General features: G+C 39.1%; 1 protein-coding gene across 1 annotated transcript in view; it reads left to right on the top strand.

Moving 5' to 3' along the window:
• SPON1 (spondin 1) overlaps nucleotides 1-7640 on the top strand; it is a 385887-nt gene extending 378247 nt beyond the window's left edge. The window contains exons 11-16 of the mRNA XM_020797212.3: nucleotides 1339-1521; nucleotides 1667-1837; nucleotides 1946-2113; nucleotides 4861-5025; nucleotides 5920-6183; nucleotides 7371-7640. Coding sequence (XP_020652871.2) covers nucleotides 1339-1521; nucleotides 1667-1837; nucleotides 1946-2113; nucleotides 4861-5025; nucleotides 5920-6183; nucleotides 7371-7534 — 1115 coding nt within the window. The 3' untranslated portion in view covers nucleotides 7535-7640. The remainder of the gene's footprint in view (nucleotides 1-1338; nucleotides 1522-1666; nucleotides 1838-1945; nucleotides 2114-4860; nucleotides 5026-5919; nucleotides 6184-7370) is intronic.
• Nucleotides 7641-22376: the final 14736 nt, after the last annotated feature.

The raw sequence follows: 22376 nt of genomic DNA, 5'->3' as shown, positions 1-22376 counted from the left end.
ATAAAGGAATATATACAGTCACTTAGCAACACCATTCGTACAACATGGAATGTGTGTGAAACACTTTAACACCAACGTGAAAATTCTTGTTAAGGAAATATCTTGTTTCAGAGAAAAGAAGAAAAAGATTACAGTATTTGTTTTCATGTGCAAGAACAAGACAAGTGAGGAAACTCTGCCCCTATTTTGCGGTAGCCACTTAAAAAGCCTCACCACACATCATTCTATGTGCCAAGCACTCTTGATCCATCTTTTAAGATTTACTTTTAAAATATATACACAGATTTCATCAGCCAACTGGAAAACAAAGGGGAAACAGATCTGTCATTTCACTTACAGGAATATAATACAGGAATAAGCCATATCCAAGCAGCAGAACATGTGCTGTGAATGTGGGAAGTCACAGATTTGGTGCCTAAAATTTCTTTATAAAGGCTATTGAGGAGGCGGGTCGAGAGAAGAGACAAATAAATTGTTGCATCACCTTGTATGTGGTGGGAATATGCTGACCGGGTCTGAACATGGCTGACACAGCTGAGTTTAAAAGTTGCACATGTGACTGGCTGAAAAAGAGTGAGTTTCAAGAGTGAGCTAGTGTGCACATTGCTGAGAATGGATCTCTGTGTGGAGTATGAAGAAATGAATTGTACAGTGGGGTCTTGACTTGAGAACTTAATCCGTATTGGAAGGCGGTTCTCAAGTCAAAAAGTCTGTAAGTCAAGTCTCCATTGAGCTACAGTGCATTGAAAACCGATTAATCCCGTAACAGGCCGTTTTTGTTCCATTTTGGTTTTTCTGGTCTGTAAGTCAAATCTCAGTCTGCAAGTCAAACCTAAATTTTGCGGCCAGAGAAGTCTGTAACTCAAAAAGTCTGTAAGTCAAGCCGTCTGTAAGTCAAGGGTCCACTGTACAAAGAAATGAAGAACAGGATCGGAAGTAAAATGAATCAGTCATCTTTTTATTTTCCATTTTTGGTATGTTTTTATTTGTCCTTTTCAAAATATGTGAGCCCTGTAGTGCAGTGGTTGAACTGCAGTATTGCAGTCAAGCCTCTGCTCACGACCCAATTCCAATCCTGACAGGTTCAGGTAATCAGCTCAAGGTTGATTCAGCCTTCTATTGTTTCAAGATCAGTAAAATGAGTATCTAGCTCACTGGAGGGTGCCAAGTGTCTCAATTGCATAATTATGTTGTAAACCTCCCACATAGTACTTTAGCACTATGTGATGGCATATATCGTCATCATTATCATCATAGCTATTCTAATATCCTGTGGCGGTGAATTATCTAAGTTAGTGAAGTGCTCTGTTTTGCCTTTTTTTTGTTTTTGTTTTTTAGATGACACTCCAGAAACCTGTATTTATTCAAACTGGTCCCCTTGGTCAGCCTGTAGCAGTTCCACATGTGAAAAAGGCAAGCGGATGAGACAGAGAATGCTCAAAGCTCAGCTTGACCTCAGTGTACCTTGTCCAGAAACTCAGGACTTTCAGCCGTGTATGGGCCCAGGCTGCAGTGATGAAGGTAGGAAAGAACGCAAGGAGAATGAGAGTCCAAACAGCTGTCACCTGTTTTTTTGTTTGTTTCTTTGTGGGTTTTTTGTTGTTGTTGTTTTTCTAAGTCCTAAGTGAGCTTTAGGAACAAATGGAAATTGCCTTTCATGTTTCAGATGGCTCCACATGCATGATGTCAGAGTGGATAACATGGTCACCTTGTAGTGTGTCCTGTGGTATGGGGATGCGATCCAGAGAAAGATATGTCAAGCAGTTCCCTGATGATGGCTCCATGTGCAAAGTGCCTACTGAAGAAACTGAGAAGTGCATAGTAAATGAGGAATGCTGTGAGTATTTAGTCGAGCCTTATAAAAATGAAGTGGTAAAAAGCATGCTTTGAACCCTCTGTTAAATGAGTGCCAGTAGACTAATTTTCTACTCTATGTTATGAATAGCTCCGAGCAGCTGCCTGGTGACAGAATGGGGGGAGTGGGATGAATGTAGTGCCAGCTGTGGGATGGGAATGAAGAAACGGCACCGGATGATCAAGATGACCCCAGCCGATGGATCCATGTGCAAGGCAGAAACCACAGAAGCTGAGAAATGCATGATGCCTGAATGTCGTAAGTATCCATAGTCCGCTCAGATTTTTTCCCCAGGGGCAGGCATTACCCTCCCTTGATACTAATATTGGTGGAAGCTGACTATTTCAGCATCAAACATCTTTCATTATTTGGACGTTGCTCCTTATGTTCACTTGAGAACCAGTAATTCTAGTCCTGTCTCTGTGCTACTTAGTCCCTACCTGCCCTTCAGCTCTTTGAAGATAACTATGATGTCTCTTCTTTATCATATCTTTCCCAAGATGAACCTAGCTTCAATTGTTTCTCAATGGGATTTGGGATTCGGTTTCTATCCTGGTTGCTTTTCTTCAGATGTTTTCCAATTTGCCATAGTCCTTCTGAAAATATGACAGTCGGACTTAGACATAGTACTCAGACTGCAGCTTGACCAGCACATATAGAGTGGAAATATTATTTCATGTGGTTTGAACAATAGGTTGCTCTTATTTTGTTGGAGGAAATGTAACAACAGGTTTTAAAATACTGTACAAATTAACCTGATTGCCTGTGGTAAGCAAACATCTCAGTTTCTCCATTGTACATTTTGTACCTACTCACAACTTTGCTTCACCATTTCATTAAGTCCAAAACAGCCCAAAATATTTTGGCATAGAAGGACTGCAGTCACATCCAAGCTGTTCCCACTTCTGTCTTCTCCCAGTAACCAATATAAAAGTCATATGCTCATCTTCTAGAATCCTCTATCACTGATTAATTCTATATGAAGGAAAGTTCTGACTAAATTTGTCTGTTGCATATTGATATTTAAATTCCTGTTTTTAAAAGCCGAGAAATTCAGTTCTTCAAAATTTAACGTGGGATATTGTGCTTCCATTTCTGCAATTTAAAAAGCCAGCAAATGGTCTGATATAACTGCACAATATTTTGCCCATGATGCCAGCAGGAAAAAGGATGCCAAGCTTTACATAGCAAAGGACAGCCTGAATGTTGACAACACCAATGGCAGCAGTCAGGATGGTCTACAGGATACCCTCTTCTGCTCACTGCCATTCACACTTGTTGAAAAACCACCCTAATAATTGCTTTGTGTATGGGTGAGATGTGCTTACTTGATAAAAAAGGAGCCAGGTTCTGGGATTTTCCCTGCCCGTTGTTTCTTTGTGAATGGTAGTGAGCAGAAGAGGGTATTCGGTAGACTGTTGTCAACATTCAGGCTGCCCTATACTATGTAAAGCTAGGCATCCTTTTTACCTGCTGGCATCTCAGGCACAATATTGTGCAGCAATATGAAGCCATTTCCTGGCTTTTTGAATCGTGGGTACAGAAGGACGATATCCCACATTCAGAAACTGGAAGTTCTTTGAAGAACTGAATTGTTTGTATACATCATAAACACAGCCACAGGAGGCCCTTGTGGTTCAGGAGGAGCTTTATGATGTGTGAACATTCTATTTGTTTCATGCTTTCATCTACTTGGATTCATTCACTCACTCTCTTTCTGGTCCTAGATCCTTCTCTATTTTCCAGGCCTTTTATTTGAAAAGAAATGTATAAGCAAAAGTTCCTTTCTAGAGTCTAACTGGTATCCCTTCCCATATATTTTCTAGCACCGGAAGCTGTCATAGGAAGCTTTTAAGGCAGCATTAGTCAGCTGCACTGGCCAAAACAGTTGTCTTTATGCAAAGTAATGCTATTACCCAGTGCCCTTCTAATATGGCCCCTTTTCCTATCACTTTCAAAGCATCCTGGTACTTCTGAAGAATTTCCATATGGCAGATATTCACTTGTTCTGACCAATGGAGATACCTGCACCTACATTTGTTGACTCACCTTCCCCTTTAAACTCTTTCTCTCCCTTTGCTTTGTCCTAATCTTGGCCGCAGTGCACTGTCAGGGAGAGAGAGAGAGAGAAAAGGAAGAGAGAAAAAGCTGGTAATACAATTGTGGTTTGATCTGTTTCCTTCTTTCCAAAACTGATGCTAGAGATGAACATTTGAAAATTACTTTTTGTAAAGTGCAAAGTGAGGAAAAGAACCAAACAAGAGGTTTCTAAAGAAAAATGACAGTATAGGAGATCCATGATCAGAAGAGACATGTAGGGATCTGAGCGAGGGACAGCAGTGCACCCAAAACAGGATGATGTGCCCCTCTGCTCAAGTCATAAGCTGACAGTAAAGATGAACTTTCTCAACCTGATTGTGTAACTACCAGTACCATTTGTGGAACACAGTGAAAGCTGGTGAAACCCCATCAGATATTCATGGAGTTGAACAGAACCCCACCCCCAAACCACCTTCTGTGACCTCTCCTCCTGGAAGAAACTGGACCAGAGTTAATAGTATGTCTCATTAGCTTATCACAGGTAGGGATGTTATGATCAGTTGCCAAGAAGTCCAGGAGAACTCACAAGGGTACAGTTTGCAATTCCTCCATCCTTTCATGGCATAAATCATCCCCAAGGACAACCAAATTATCTTCCAAGCTGGTCGAGCAAAGAAATAGGATCTGTCCCACTGGGTCCAAGCACCTTCAAATTGAAATACTTCATGAAGTATCCCAACTCTGCTTAAATATGTATCTGCCACCATCATGCACAGTAATTGTACTATAGAAGCACTGGAGGTTGCATCATAATAATCAGTAACTATTTGCTCCATCAAACACTTCCCTTCACAATGATAGCCTAATCTTTAACTCTTTTCCCATACCTGTTGATTGGACAACAGTTTAAAAATGAGTTCTTTATTCTGAGTCAGGCAAGATCTTACTCTTTTCCCTTTCCCTAGATACTATTCCCTGTATGCTCTCCCCGTGGTCTGAATGGAGTGATTGTAGTGTAACTTGTGGGAAGGGGATGAGGACTCGACAAAGAATGCTCAAATCTGCAGCAGAGCTTGGAGACTGCAATGAAGAGTTGGAACAAGTAGAGAAATGCATGCTCCCCGAATGTCGTAAGTACAGATACGTGGAGTGTGAAGGTTAATACAGTTGTGTGCCATCACCTTCTTCCTCAGTATATGATTTGGCCCAAAATATATTACAGTGGTGCCTCGCATTACGATGTTAATTCGTTCCAGCAAAATCGCTGTAGAATGAAAACATCGTAAAGCGAAATTAAAAAGCCCATAGAAACGCATTAAAACCCGATTAATGTGTTCCTAGGGGCTTGAAACTTACCGTCCAGCGAAGATCCTCCATAGCGTGGCCATTTTCACTGCCCGTGCAGCGAGGAATCTGTCCCAGAATAGAGCGGGGAGCCGGGTTTTTTTTTTAACCCGACGGCCATCTTGAAACCGCAGATCAGTTGGCCGAAAATCGTCATTTTGCGAGAATCGGTCCCGAAGCAGGGAACTGATCATTGCAAAGCAAAATTTCCCTATAGGAAACATTTTGTGATCGCTTTTGCGATCGCAAAAACTTCGTCGTAATGCGATTTCATCGTTAAACGGGGCGCTCGTCTTGTGAGGCACCACTGTAGTTCTGCTTTCCGTGATTATTTCTGCTTTCCACCCCTTAGCTAGATGGTACACTTACATACACAGGAGTTACAGGAACTTTTGCAAGTCATTAATTCATAGAACCTCTTTAGGTCAAAAGTAACTTGGTGGCATGTAACACGCACATTTGACAGGGTTTATCATATCATTGTATAGATAGGAGGTAGGAATACTAGCTGGAAGGTGGAGCAAAGTGCCACAACATAGTGGGAGCAGGTGCTGCTGCTGTTTCTGGTAGGACTTTTAGGGCCAGAAGACATGTGAGTGAGTACCTAGTTCATATGAAAACTGCAGCTGGCAAAGGTAACTTGAACCTAACAGTATGATTCTCCTGTTCCCTGGGTTTAGCCATTGACTGTGAGCTGACAGAATGGTCACAGTGGTCTGAATGCAACAAGTCTTGTGGGAAAGGCCATATGATCAGGACAAGAATGATCAAAATGGAGCCCCAGTTTGGAGGAGCTCCCTGCCCAGAAACTGTGCAGCGTAAAAAATGCCGGATAAGGAAATGCTTGAGAAATCCTAATGTGGAGAAAAGGCGGTGGAAGGAACCTCGTGAGAAAAGGAGAAGTGAACAGGCAAAAGAAGATGTGGACAGTGAGCAATTTCCAGGTATGTGTGGAGCACTACACATTATTTACAACAGGTGTACACTAGATATGGGCACAAATTGCCAGTTTGATTCTTTATGTTGGTTTGTTTATTGGCTGAACAGGTGTTTGGTGCTTCAAACAGGTGTTTGGTGCTCCTCTGGCAGGCGCCCACTCGGAGGCAGTGCCTGGAGGAGGCAAGGCAGGGAAACTGGAATGGTAGCTTGCCAGAGGAGGCGGGGCTTTGAAGCGCCAAACATCTGTTTGGCCTATAAACAAACTGGCACAAACAACTGAACCCGCGGTTTATGCTGACCTCTAGTGTATGCCTAACAGCACAGACCCATGTCTAATGATGAAAGTCTTCAATTATTTCATTATCACAACTAAGAACAAAAAAAGTTTTCCCCCCACTGGGTGAGGCTACAAGAATATTTGTGCATTTTCCCCAGATTTCAGTATTTTTTATTTGCCAAAAAAATAAATTGTGGAAGAGTTGTACACAAAAAACTTTTGTGCAAAATACAAGGTTTTAAATGCAAGATGCAATTTCTTGCAAAAAAAAAATTTTTTTTTAAAAAAAAGCTCTTTCTGACAAAAAGGGTGCTGGTCTTTTTTGTCCTCATGGGCAGCTAAAAATCTCAGTGATTTTCCATTTTTGGATGGGTGTCTCAATGTGTCAAGATACCCCTTTTGAACAAGGTCAAGAAAATCTGTATTCATTAATCACATGGCATCGCCTGGGCTGCTACACTTCCTTGAAGAAAATATGGCAATTTTGTAAAACAAGAAGGACACAGGGTAGTGTTTAGAGCAGTGGTTTCCAACCTTGGGTCCCCAGATGTTCATGAACTGTAACTCCCAGAAGCCCTGGCCAGCACATTGAGTGGTGGAGGCTTCTGGGAGTTTCAGTTCAAAAACATCTGGGGACCTAAGGTTGGAAAGCAATAATTTAGTGTTTCTGTTTATTTGGAGTAGAACTGGGCCACACTGATCTCAGGGGCTTCTAGGAAAAACCATGGGCTCCAAAAAGATGAGGCAATGTTGATACTTCCTTGAGGGGTTCACTTAATCCCGCTTGATCTGGAAGGGGCCATCAGTTCTACTTTGCCTCGGGCAGTCCTGTTCGATAATAAATATGAAGAAAAGAGACATTTCACCCAAAGCATAGAATTCATGATAATTATTTTTGTTTTCTTTTAATTTTAGGTTGCAAGATGAAACCATGGACTGCTTGGTCAGAATGTAGCAAATTATGTGGCGGTGGAATCCAGGAGAGGTTTATGACAGTCAAGAAGAGGTTCAAAAGCACTCAGTTTACTAGTTGTAAAGACAAGAAGGAATTAAGAGCCTGCAACGTCCACCCTTGTTAGCAAAACCTGAGTCTTTCAAATAATGCACTCTGAGCTAAATGTAAAATCAGCCTTGATTTGATTTTTTTTAAAAGAAAAAGATATAAATTGTGTATATTAGTCTTCATTTTTGCAGTGTGGTTTGCTTATTAGTCTTGCTGGTGCAAGAGATATATTTTATAAATATTTCCTCACAAATGTATGCTGAGAGTAGTTTCCTTGATGCTCCAGCAAGCCCTTAATGCATAAAACTAGTGAAGTCATTGTGAAATCCCGTAACTTTTGACATTATAGACATCTCTATGTGGACATACCATAATCATAGAAATGTTCCCTGTAAATACACAGGATGCATGCATTAATGACATTTAAACTTAAATATCTATTTGGATACAGTTTCAAAATACTCAAAGCAGTGCCTCTGTGATTACACAATTGTGCCAAGGAATTACTTCAATAATACTACAGGTGCATATTTATCTTCTATCATCACAGGTGTAAAATTGTATTTATAGGAATCCTTGGATGCATTCCTTTTACCTTCATGAAAATGCTAAGGACCCGTGCAAAAGAAAGCATCTTTTTAAATTTCTCACACTTTCAAAACAGCAAGAAAATTTAAACTATCTACATATGTATGGCCTGGATGAGTACTTTTTATGTCTGCAATCCATGTCTATAAATTAGCCTGTGACCAGCATCTGAGAATGCTTTTCACACATTCTCACAAAGTCATTTGCTTTTTTTTTTTTTTTTTTTTATTATTTTTAATTTTTTAATTAACATATCCATACATAACCATTTCTCTTATCTTTACATAGTCATCATTTTCCTATTTATTTCTACCCCCTTATCCCACCCCCCCCCAAAAAAAAGACCATTTAATTTTAAATCTGCAACCATGAGCACACCTTTTGGAGTTTAACCAATATAACATTATTGGCCCCCCCTTCTCTTACCCATCTTACATATCCCGACCATTTCTTTCTTATCTCTAATGTTTTTTCTTCCCATACCTTATCCTGTGTCAAAATCGACAGTATGTCTGATTGAATCCATTCATATAAATACCAATTCCATCTTTCCAAAGTCCATTTTGATGCATCCTTCCACCCATAAGCTATTACTGCATGTGCTGCTATAATCATAGCTTTAAATAAATTCTGTTTAGGTTTTTTTACTTTATTATTCCCCAGAACTCCCATAAACAAGATTTTCCCAGTCAGCTGCAATTTAATATTGCACACGGCGTTCACCTTTTCTAAAATCAGCTGCCAAAATTCAATAACCTTAGGGCATTCGCACCAAAGATGTGCATAATATCCCTTACTCCTCTTACAATGCCAGCAACTTGAATTCAAACCTTTTATCATGTAAGACAACTGAGGGGGTGTCCTATACCATTTCAATATTAATTTCATCTCCAATTCTCTAAATTTATCCATTTTGATTTCCAATATGCCTTCCATTAACCCATCTATTTCGTATGCTGACAATGTCATTTCTCTTTCCCACTTCGTTTGTATTGTCCCAATCATATAATCTTTATCTGTATTTATCAAGTTGTACAACTTCCTTGCAATACCCTTCTTATTATCCTCTTTGTTATTATATAGTTTTTCTAGCGGGGTATCCTCTTTATTTAGTATTCCAGAATACCTTCTCTGTTTCAAAATATTATATAAAGCCATAGTCTGTAACCAGTATTGTCTTCCAACTTGTCCTACTACATTTTGTGCCGGAATCTGTGTCCCCTGAGGGTTATATAAATCCTTCACTCTATAATAGCCAGTTTCTTTTAGTTTCTTCCAAAAAGTTTTCTCAATTTTCAAATCCTCACCTAGAGATTCTAGTGGGGTCCATTTGGAAAGACTTGGCATCCAATTAAGTTGCCTTTCCCCCCATATTGTTAGTGCTGTCTGTCTTGGGCCTATTGTATTTTTAATGTCGTTTTTAACCTTCTGTGTAAATATTCCAAATTTACCTACTCCTTTATTTATTATATCCTCCCATCTTACCCATTTCTCCACACTTTTCCCATCTAATTCCAATAGCATTTTTATTTGAAAAGCTTCGTAATAGCTTTCCAAATGTGGGAGACCCCACCCTAAATCTTCCTGTGGTGAATATATTACCCTCTTTACTATTCTAGCTTTCTTCTTCCCAAAAACCCAATTTTTTAATTCTTGATCCCATACAGCTAATTGTTTTTTTGGGATGTACTCCGGGAGTACCTGAAATAGATATAACATCTTTGGTATTATAAACATTTTTATTGCCCTTATTTTCCCTAAAATACTTATATATCTATTATCCCATTCGTTTAGTTTTTCCTGTATCCTTCTCCAAGTTATTTTATAATTAGTTCCCATCAAATTTTTAATACTTTTTGTTATTGTTATACCTAAATACTTTAATCTCCTAATTCCTAATTTCATACCTGTCAGCTTTGCTATTTCTTTTTGTTCCTTTAAATCTATCCTTTTAAACATTATTTCTGATTTCGAAATATTTACTCCTAAACCTGAATATTCTTTAAACTCTTCTAAAATTATCAGTAGTTCTCTTATTGCATCAAGAGGATTTTGTAACACCAATATTATATCATCCGCATACAGATTTAATTTAATTACCTCTTTCCCTACTGTATATCCTCTTATTTTACTACTACTTCTAATTTTTTCGGCTAAGGGTTCCATAGATAACACAAACAGCATTGGGGATAAGGGACATCCCTGCTTCACTCCTCTCTGGAGCAAAATTTCTTTTGTATAATTATCATTAACTTTAATCATTGCCTTCCCTTCTCTATAAATTTCTTTTAATGCTATCAAAAAGGGACCGTCAAATCCAAATTTACTTAGTACTTGAAATAAATACCCATGACTTAGAGTGTCAAATGCCTTATATACATCTAATTTTAAAAGGGCAAATCTTCCTTCACTGTTTCCGTGATGTAGAGTATTAATCACATTCCTTATAGGGTGTCCAATATATCTCCCTTTAACAAAACCATATTGATCCTCTCCTATTAATCTTGGGAGTGTTTTCTCTAATCTATTTGCTAAAATTTTTGCAAAAATTTTATAATCCTGGTTTGTTAAACTAATAGGCCTATAAGAGTTGGGGTCCGTCGGGTCTCTCGATTGTTTCAAGATTATCATAATTTCTGTTTTCCTCCATGATTCAGGGGCTCTCCCTCCCTTCATTATCTTGTTAAACAAACTCTGCATTTCTGGAACTATTAAAGGCCCCACCATTTTATAAAATTCTGATGTAAAACCATCTAAGCCTGGTGATTTCCTACTTTTTAAATTTTTAATAACTGTCAAGATTTCTTGTTGTGTGATTTCTTCATTTAAAATTGCTAAATCTTGTTTCTTAATTTTGTTCACAATAGCTTCTTCAAATTGTTTCTCTTCATTTACTTTAAATAACTTACTATAAAAATCTTCAAAGATCTCCCTTATTTGTTTGTCTTTAAACACCTTACTTCCCGTTTCATTTTTCATGCACCCTATCTTTTGTTTTTCCTTTCTTTTCTTCAAATAGTTTGCCAATCTTTTCATCGAGTTTATATTTATTCTCTGATACTCATTCCTCACCAATAAATCTTTTTTCCACAAAAACAAATTATCTAACTCTTGCAGCTCCTCTTTCACCCTATTCAACTGTTCCTGTATTTGTCTTTCAAACTTCACCTGTAATCTTCTTTGTAATTCAACTATCTCCTTTAATTTTTGTTCCCTTTTAAAATTCACCTTTCTTCTAAAATGAATTTCTTTAGAAATACATATTCCCCTGATTACTGCCTTTGCAGCATCCCAAATTATATCTTCCTCCGCAGATCCTTTATTTTCTTTAAAATATTTTTGTATCCCTCTTATTAAATCCTCTCTATCCTTTTGTTGCAAAAATATCCTAGAGTTAAACCTCCACCTTCTAACTTTCTGTTCCTCCTCCAAACCAATCTCAACAAGTAATGGTGCGTGATCTGAAATCCATATAGCTCCTGTTTCCACACTATTAACTTCCATATCGTTAGTTTCTTTCACTAAGATATGATCAATACAGGAAAATTTTTTATACCTTTTTGAGTAAAAGGTAGGATGCTTTTCATCCTGCAGGAGACTAAATACCTCTTTAAGTTTCCATTTTTTTAAGTTTAATTTCTTATTTTCCCTAATATCATTATTCAAATCCCCTGCAATTAACAAGTCTCCTTCATAAAATGACTGCAATCTTTGAAAGGTTCGGTTCAAAAATAGGGTTTGTCCTTTGTTAGGTGCATAAATACATGCCAAAGTATACTTCTTTCCATTCATCCTGAATTTCACAAAAATAAATCTTCCATCTCTATCTTTACATTGTTCCAAAACATCTATATTCATTCTAGAGTGCAAGAGAATAGCCACACCCCTTGCTTTGTTTGTTCCCCTTGACTCTATCTGCAAACTCCAGTCAGAAGACTTCATCAAAGGTCTTACGTCTCTCTTACTCTTATGCGTTTCCTGCAAACACAGAATATCAACCCCTTGATCCTTTATCATCTTATTTAATCTATAACGTTTCAGATCTGAGGCCAAACCATTCACATTTAAGGAGAGTACTTTAATTATCCTCCCCATTTTTTGTCTATCTCAACTCCCCCTGGTGTGCCCCTATTATTTACTATTTTTTGATGGTCTTTCCCTCCCCCATAGCCCAAAAATAACCCCTTCCCAAGGAGTTGGGTAAGGATACTATACCCCCCCATTTTCGTCTCTATACGTGGAGATCTGTCTACCCACATACTCCCCCCCCCAAAAAAAATTTCATTCTTTTCAACCAACACTAACCAAAAACAAAAAAAACTATTTTCACATGGTATAAATTTTACATTCCTGAAGGAAGCTTATTCATATTTACAGTCACATATAAATTCCCTCAATCTTCTTCTTCTTCTTCTTCTCCTCCCTCCTTCTCTTCTTCGGCCTGCTGAGTAGTACGTTGTATGTTAAGTCTGTATAGTAACTTCTCCGCCTCTGCTGGGTTGCTAGCTTTCAAGAGTTTTCCATCTTTAAAAATTAAAATATTGGCTGGATAACCCCAGGAAAATAAAACACCATTCTCATGCAACTTCTGTGCAAAGGGTTTCATAAGTCTTCTTTCATTCATGGTTTCTGGTGATAAGTCAGGGCGAGGAAATATCTTCTGTCCCTGAAGTTGTAAGTCTTTAATTTTCCTGAGTTTGTTCCAAACATAGTTCTGCGTTTTCTCTCTTGAAAAAGCTATTATAATGTCTCTAGGCCTGGCTCCAGGCTTTGGTTTCGGTTTCAGAGATCGGTGAGTGCGTTCAATGTCCTCATCTGTTATATTTATGCCATGTTCCTGAAAAAAAGCAATTACAGTCTTCCCAAGGTCTCCTGCAGCAATGTCTTCTGTTACTCCTGAAAGTCTTAAATTCTTTCGCCTTTGGCGGTCTGATAATATGGCCAGCCTTTTTTTTAATTGCTGTATTTCTTTCTCGTTGTTTTCACTTTTTTTCACAGCACTATCTGCAGCTGACCTTGCTGTTTTAACCTCTTCCACTAATTGCCCAAACTTAGATTGAAGCGTTTTTAGGTCTTGTCTAATATTTTTCTCCATATTAGTTATCAACTCCGACAGTTCTTTAACTTCACGTTTTGTCGCCATTATGCTTGTTATGTTGTTTTGTTGTTTTCGCGGTGAGTATTATTGCTTGTAATTAGCAAGGAAAAACTCACCAAGTCAAGGGAAAGTTTGTAGCTGAGTTTCCGGAACCTCCTCAAAAGTTCCTTCAGGCTTATCTTTCAATTGTTTGGTTGTATTATAGTTTTATCTGTAAGTTTCCTGGAGGGCGATGTAAAGGCGTCTAGCTTCGTCGACGCATGCGCAGATCTCACAAAGTCATTTGCTGGTCAGTAAGGTGCACATAATGAACTACTCTCATTAGAGGTTCTCTTTGCTTGGGCAGGTCAGATCTCAGGAGCTTCAGGGGCTTTATAAAGAACTGAGCCAACATAAATGTACATCATTATTCCCTCAGGAGGGAGGCAACCTGCCCAGATCCAGAGCCTCATATCGTGCCAAGGAAAGAAAGAATAAGGACAGATTTCTCTATTTTACCTCAGTCCCGGATTGCTGTTGTTTCAGACTTACCCTGTTTCCCCGAAAATAAGACCTAACCTGAAAATAAGCCCTAGTATGATTTTTCAGGATGCTCATAATATAAGCCCTACCTCAAAAATGAGCCTCAGTTAAATGAAACCCCACCCTTCACCATTGTGCAGCATTGTGCGGCAACCAGAAAATGACATGACTGTAAAATAAAACATCCCCTGAAAATACAGTGGTACCTCAACTTATGAACGTCCCTACTTACGAACATTTCGACTTACTAACAGCTCCGATCGCAACTTTTTGCTTTGACTTGTGAACGGAGCTTCCACTTATGAACAGAAACAGGCGAGGGGGAAAAGGCGGGCAATTCAATTTTCTAACTATAGGTGGTGACAAGGCTGCTTCTTTGTGTTGTAGCTCTTTCGGCAGTTTAAGGTGTGTCGCTGTTGGAGGCTTGGGAGAGCCTCCTGCTTCCGAGTGAGCCTGTGTGTGTGTTTGCAGGGAGGTATACTGCTGTTTTTTCCCTTTAAAAAACTGTTCTGAGTGGGTTTTGGTGGCTCTGTTTCGGAGTGTGTGTGTGTGTGTGTGTGTGTGTGTGTGTGTGTGTGTGTGTGTGTGTGTGTGTGTGTGTGTGTGTGTGTGTGTGTGTGTGTGTGTGTAGGGAGGATTTGCTTCTGTGCTCTGCTTCGGAGCAAGCATGTCTGTGTGTGTCTGTATTTTTGGAGTTTTTTCCTTCTTAAACTTCAGCAACGGAGGCGGCTCTAGTGTTTTTGTTTTTTGGTTGTTGGGTGTTTTTTTTTTTGTTTTTTTTTTTTTGAGGTTTTTTCGTAAAGCCTCACCTTCCGAATGGGCTTTCTGTGCTCTTTTTATTTTTATTTTTATTTTTTTGTTATATTTTTCCTCTGGGCAGCAGGGGGGAAGCTGTGGCTGCTGATCGGAGTGAGGGAAGCTCCGGAGGAGCAGGAGGAGGCAGGCGGGAAGGCAGACGCTTCCTGGCCAGGTCTCTGGCCCAGGCCCTGTTCACTTCGGCCAGCCTTTGAGGCTCCCTTTCTCTCCTGGGTTTTGTTTTGTTTTTTGCAGCTCCAGCACGTTCCTATGGGGCTTGCAGTGTTTTATTTTTTAATTTTGGGGGTATTTTTTTCTTCGGCCAATTAAACGGATTAATCAGTTTTCAATGCAATCCTATGGGAAATGGTGCTTCGACTTACGAACGTTTCGAGTTACACTGTTCCAATACGGATTAAGTTCGTAAGCTGAGGTACCACTGTAAGCCCTAATGCGTTTTTTTGGAACAAAAATTAATATAAGACCCTGTCTTATTTTTGGGTAAACACGGTAGTTTGTTTCTCCATTACTCATGGAGATACTGATTTGCTCTAATTTAACAGCCACTACATTTGTTATATTTTTGTTTTTCTTAATTTTAGCAACAACTTCCTGTCTACCATTTGCTCAATAGTTATACTTACAGGAGAAAATAGCTGCCTCACAGAAACAAACACAATGGTACCATCATAAAGGTAAAGGTAAATGTTCAGTCGTTTCCGACTCTAGGGGTGGTGCTCATCTCCATTTCCAACCCATAGAGCTAGCGTTTGTCTGAAGACAATCTCCCATGGTCACGTGGGCAGCACGACTAGACACGGAACGCTGTCACCTTCCCACCATGGTAGTGCCTATTTATCTACTCGCATTTTGCATTTTGCATGCTTTTGAATCGCTAGGCTAGTGGGAGCTGGGACAAGCAATTGGGGGTTCACTCTGATGTGTGGATTTGATCTTATGACTGCAGGTCTTCTGACCTTGCAGCACAGAGGCTTCTGTGGTTTAACCCGTAATGCCACCGCAGCCCTCCGGTACCATCAAATCCATGCTATAATACAAAAAGCATAGTTGTTTGAAAATTGATAGGACTTAGAGCATAACAAGTACTGGCCACGCTGAAAAGAGGCTAATCTATAACTGAATGACTTGCCCTGTGGAAGCAAATCAGGCTGGACTTAGGATAGCTAGATATTCATAGGATAATTAGATACAAGATGGACCCAAAAGGCAGAATTTTGTGAGACTCCTGTCACCCTAATTATGGAGATCTTTTTTCATTGTGCAAAATCAAAACAATAGAAATGTTGACAAAAAGTTAGCCATTCTGTCTTTTAATGGCATGGAGTACATGAATCTGATTGTCTTGTTCAGGTATTCTGACCATCACTTTCAAAAAGTTCAGAACATTAGAAGGCAAAGGAAAATCCTTTAAGGAGGAAGTTGTAGAAGAATCTTTGGCAGTTGCCTCATGAGAAGGGGTAGCTAATGGGGGAGAGACAAATGCACTCATACACACTTCTTTGCCAAAACACCTAGCTTGCTGAGGCAAACACCTCAGTGTGGATTTCTTGGAGAATAATTCAGATAGCACAGTGCAGACACCCGTGACCTTTTTTGTCAGCAGGTCTGTGACGTCTTGACAAATAATGATATAAAATGAAACAGCCCATGTTTTCATTCTCTGTAAGCTCTTCTAGGTTCAAATTATTACAGTGGACCCTTGACTTACAGACGGCTTGACTTACAGACTTTTTGAGTTACAGACTTCTCTGGCCGCAAAATTTAGGTTTGACTTGCAGACTGAGATTTGACTTACAGACCAGAAAAAAACCAAAATGGAACAAAAACTGCCTGTTATGGGATTAATCGGTTTTCAATGCACTGTAGGTCAATGGAGACTTGACTTACAGACTTTTTGACTTGAGAACCGCCTTCCAATATGGATTAAATTCTCAAGTCAAGACCCCACTGTATATCCATTTCCTTTTTTTTCCTTTCCTTTCCACACACCCCTTCTTTTTTTGGGGGGGGGGCAAAATATGCTGCATACCTATTGGGGATTTCATGAAACTATGGCAATGTTGTTGCATACCTTGGTCTCAGAAACAAAGTGCAGGGAGCAGACCATGAAGTGGGGAGGGGAATATTCAAGTCTCAAATCCCCCTCCCCCAATATTGTTTTCTCATTTCCTGTGTAATTGTTAGCATTCTGCCAACTAACATTCACCTTTCTAGACTGCAAAATTTTCAGTAGCAGCACAATATGCTGGGCATCTTGCCCCTAGAGTAAAAAAATAAAATAGTTTTTTCCCCTTTCCTTTTCCAACACAAGGGTTTTATATGAATCATTGAGCTCATAGAACTGCCTCTGGGAAATATGCACATTCACATGAAAACTGCTGTTTTACAAGCACCTCCCTAACAAGCTGTTCTGGAAGCAAAAAGTAATATTTTTGTGCACTCGGGCAATTTTTTTGAAAGGCTTCAACAAGCCCATGAAGTGGGAAAACAAAGACTGTACTATGAGATAGTGTTGAGTTATAGTGCAGCAGAAGTTCTAGGCCAGGTATCTCTGGAAGGCCACATATGCTCTACTTTATCTTGTCATTCTTCTGAGAAAGAATCCACCCCACATGAAATGTCAGTTCCCAGTTTGCTTTTTATTTTTTTTAAAGTCATGTTGTCAGTTAATGTTGACATCTTTTTTCCTTATATCATCTGATAAACATCAGGCATTCCTTCAGAATTAGTACTCCTATGGAATGCTCAGTGTCTCTGCCATTCCTGAGGCTGTGCTCACCAAGCGAAGATCTATGAAAATAGGAGTTTTTGCTTTAAAAAACAACAACCCAGAACCATTGTAAATAGCCATTACAAATGAGACCCACTTGCTTAAAAGAAAAAACATAATGTTTAATTTGCATCCATTTATTCAAATGACATTCCATTCTCTTTGGACAAGATAATCCACACAAAAGTTCTTTGTACTTCCCAACAGTTGGCAAGACTCTTTCCACCACTCCAAGAACTATGCATACATATGTAGCTATATGTATACCATGAATCTCCCAAATCTTCATGGTGCTCCAGCTACTGAGGCTTCTTCTCCCTTGTCTTCATATTCATCTCACAGAGCAGATTGGTGAAGACCAAGTCGCCCCCACCATCACCAATAATTCATAGTTGTGGAAGAGTATTTCTGATATATCCATTGATTTGGTGGAAACTACATTGAGAGGCCAGTAGTGTCCAGCATCAATCAAATGAAAATAACGGAGAACCAGAGGCTAGGGAAATTCAGAATGCCCACTGAGCTACAGGATGCTAGCAGGACCAAGCACATTTATGAGTTTGTACACGAGATTTGGCTGGTGCACATTTCTGCATCCTTGGGTTTCAGATATTTAAGATTCAGTTATGATTTACTCCCATAAAATATGCATTGAATTAATCAAAATATGTATGAAATGTGTAACCACCAGAATATGCCCACTTCTCCAAGTGTGGAAAGAGGAAACCGCATTAAAATGTCAATTCTTTTATATGCTGTTGTATTCAGTGTTTGTTTCATAAAGAGTGCTGGCTCCACTGAACTGAGTAAGAATGTTGCACTTGCTTTCAGTCGAGTTAATAATTTGTCTTTCACTGTTTTCAATATTTGACTGACAAAGTTATAATTGGCATTAATTTCTTTAATAATATCTAACAGGATTATGAATGGCTGGCTGACTTCTCAAAGGATTGCTATCAGAAAGCATGAAATAGCTTGCAGTTGAATTAAAATTGGTTGTTCCATCCTATTTATATCCACTGATAATGCAGTTGTCCCAGTTTGCATAGACAGAGATTTCTTCTAATTTGAATCAAAGGGACAGGGGTGTAGCCAAGCTTGTTACTTTTTGTAATAAGAGTACTGTAATAACAAAATGAATTTTAACCATCCTCCAGGAATGAAAGACAAAGGGCCTTCAATTCAATGAAAGTTAAACTTGAGCTATGTCTGCCTTGTCCCTTTGCTTTTAATAGGACACAATGGCATTTCAGCTTGACTGAGACCCTTAAGGTGAACTTCGTTACAGACGACGAGGCAAAAAGTAAGATTAAATGCATATAATTATTTCAGTATTACTATCAATCTTCTAGCAGTGTAGTATTTGATGCATATCAATATATCAAATATATATAAATACACACACACACACACACACACACACACACACACACACACACACACACACACACACACACACACACACACACACACACACACACACACACACACACACACACACACACACACACATGCTTGTTGTACAATAACTGAAGCCTCTTACACGCCCTGGAACCAAAAGCACAGGTATAAGTTCTAGGAATTTTATACACCTCACTTGCCATTTGTTCAGAGTCTGTGGTATTTCTTTTTCTTTCTTTTATAACATAATCTGTAGAAACTTTACAAGCAATGAAACAGAAATGTTAGGGGGATTCTATGTACAATAGGTTTTAATAAAAGGAACTTGATTTTTTAAAAACAATTTAAAAACCCCCTTTGTTTTTAGGTTTCTTTCATTGGTTTTGGTTCACTATGGAATTTCTGAGAAAGCTGTTGTGGATATATTTCTTACCAAAGTCTTGTGTAGATGTTTTGTATGTAGTTGTCCAGCTAACACATTATTATTTTGGAATAAAGACATGTTTACTATGAAAAAATATCCCTTTTTTCAGTCTAAAGTTCAAGTACCAAATGATAGAATAGTCTGTAGCCCTCTTGAGGCATCCAAATCTACTTAAAATAAACCTTTGAGGAGGGAGTGCATGTTTGCTCCACCTCTTCTGTTATTGTTCTCCTCATGTTGAGAATTCACCCTCTGAGGAAGAGAGCTTCTATATGTCAAGGCACTTTACATGATTCAAAACCATTTTTTAAAAAAATCAGCATTTGAGGTTCAAGGTCCACTTGACTTGGGGGCTTAAATGTAAACATCAGAGGTTGTCAAAATCAAACATTTAGGAGAACCAAAGAACTGTATCTTTCCCAGTGCCAGCAGATCTCTACTCAAAAGAGTCTCATCAATGGAAGGTCCAGAAATTTGCACTGATTTCCCCTCTCCCTTGAAGCCCCAACCTAATCTTCCACTCTGTTCCAGAAGTTCCAAAAATCTGAAGCAGATCTCCTGGGATTGTAGGGAAGAGAGATGGATAAAAACCACCACCTTCATCATTCTGCCACCAGGTCCTCTGTAAAATAAGTTGTCTATAGACTAAAAAGGCCCTTCTTTTCACAGAAGGGTAAGTTTGCACTCAGCTCATGGGTTTCAGCTTGAGATGGTGTAAGTACCTGCTGTAGGATGATCAGGTTTCAGGCTGTCAGCTGAAATCTTGGGAAATTGCTATTCTTCTCAGGATTGACAAATGAGAATGAGAGTGCTGGAGAAGGAGAACATCTGAGCTTCATATTTCAAATCCTGGCAGCCAGTTCCACACAGTGCGCATCAGTGTTCACTGGCTCAGCATGGCTTCTATGAGTTTCTACAGTTTGGCACATCAAAGATCCATGAGAGTCGGACCTGTAGTGCTATTTGGAGTAAGACAGAGAGTAGACCACCAGCATCATGACTTGTGAATATTCTTGTTGCATAACTAGTTGTGGTTCAGAGCTTGGAAAAATCTCCCAGAGGGTAATGTGTGCTGTTGATAAGGTCATACAGGATGTAATGCTGGAAGGTAATGGAGGCAGCCACTGAAGTTGCTGGGTACATTATGGTGCTATCTTAGCGCTTGATTTTTTTTTCCTGGTTAAGGGTTTCAAAATTGCCTCAGAATATGCTTTTAATCCTGATTTTGGGCCAATTTACCTTGATCTTTCTTATTCCCATTTCCATAGCTGGTCCATTCCAGCTCCATTCCAACCCTTGCCTCCTGGTCTCTTGAACAGCTCACCGAACAATCTCAGGTGTTGGCCTTGAATATAATGGAAAAGTGCTAGTGACCTGGCAGGTACAATGTACTGTGACAATTAGTATGGAAGATGTTGTCTTTCATGCATCATAGTCTGTTATATAAGTGGGTCTGTACTAAAGTACAGTAGTATGGCACTAATGTACTTAACTCCAAACCCAACTCTTTGTCCACTTAGCCCACTTTGAGTAGTAGCAGCTGTCCAGAGACAAAGCAGAGAAACCTTTTCTTTCCTATCATCTATTAATGGAGATCCAATTGGCTGGAGACATCAGGTGTGACACCTGGGAACTTCTGCATGCATATCCTATGCTCTGTAACTCATGTATGCCATCCCTTTATCATGTACTATGGAAAAACTCTTATCAGAATTTTTTGTTACCCACAACAGCAAACATACTAGTAATATGAATACATTCTCGGTAAAGTTGTACTATTCTATTGAGAGTAAAACATCACAGTGCCTCAAGAGTATTTTTCACTAGTGATGACGCTGAGATCTCCATCAAATGCTGAACTAAGTCAGTCATGTTAACTGGGGGGGGGGGGTTAATCTGACAGAAAGGTGTCCTGTTTTATTCTCAAGTGCAAGAACAGAAAAAGCATAACAATTTTCTATCCGCTTGAGACAGTGTAAGGTATTTTCTATTCAAGAGTTTTCACATTTGTAAAAATGATTCTTCACAAATAGTATAAATTGATTGAATTGCACCAGTTCTGGAAGGTATGCAAAACTATGGCAGCTGTTGGTTAAGTTACATGGACATCTAAAAATGTGGAGTATCAAATAGTAGGCATCCTTCAGCCACCAGAGACTATGGTAACATGCTCTGTATGGAGGACTTGGGAAAGCATCTAGTGTGGCTGAGAAGGCCAATTCGAGACTGACAATCCTTTCCACACTGAAGACAAATACAATCTGTAATCTCACAGAGTTTAAGAATTCATCATTGAGCATATTGTCATGTTGAAGCAGCCTTGTCATGTTGTAAGTATTCTTCACAGCCAAAATCTCACACAGGTCTCAGCCTCAGGAGAGAAAGTTTAAGGCAACGTCTGTGCTACACAGCTTGATGAAATCAGAGTTACTGTATTTTTCCATGTATAAGATGCCCCCATGTATAAGATACCCCCACTTTTCTTATCCAAAATTAAGAAATCTAAATGGGGCTTAACAAGTGTAGGGGGAAAAGTGTTGCAGGATCGCTTTGATCCCTGCTTTCTCCTCCACTTGTTTTTATTCTCTCCTCAGCTTACTTCTGTGTATAAGACGACCCTCAGTTTTTAATCTAAAGATTTTAGACAAAAGTATAGTCTTATACATGGAAAAATATGGTCCTCTTCATCATCTACACAGCAAGTTCTCATCTCTCCTGTATGATAACTCCAGCTTTCTGTGTTTTTCTGCCTTCTACTCTGCTAATTGAAGTAATACCCAAATTCCTAGAAAGCTTTTTACCAAAACCCCAACAGTTACACTCATCCTTTGCTCTCTTACTTAATAAGACATTCATTACCACTGCCATCCTTGATTCATGAGTTACCTGATGTACAGTCAGGATAAATACAGCAGACATCTGTAAATGGAAAATGGAAGAGATTCCCACACAAATGCATTTCCACAGGGTGTTTATCCCTACATCCCAATAATTAGAAGAACAGGTTCTTGGTAACAAGGCAGGGGTGATCTTAATAGATATTTGTGAATTGCAGCTCCTCCTTTTCTAGAAATCAAATGATCCCAGGAAGAAAAAGTCTTAGGGGAGTAGCTTAAAAAGAAAGATATGCCTGTCAATGTCACATGCAATAAACAAACATTCAGAAATGTAATTCTCTTGACCTTTGATGCACACTCAGATACTACGATCATATTTTCACTTTAATAACTGCAAAAGATGGGGGAAATCGCATTTCCTTTGACAACTCAGGAAAAAGCAGTTTGTTACAGTTTAAAGAC

The sequence above is a fragment of the Pogona vitticeps genome, chromosome 1, assembly GCF_051106095.1.
Source record: "Pogona vitticeps strain Pit_001003342236 chromosome 1, PviZW2.1, whole genome shotgun sequence".
Lineage (NCBI taxonomy): Eukaryota > Metazoa > Chordata > Lepidosauria > Squamata > Agamidae > Pogona > Pogona vitticeps.
The sequence above is the reverse complement of the archived record's forward strand: the minus strand, read 5'-3'. Positions and strand labels throughout refer to the sequence as shown.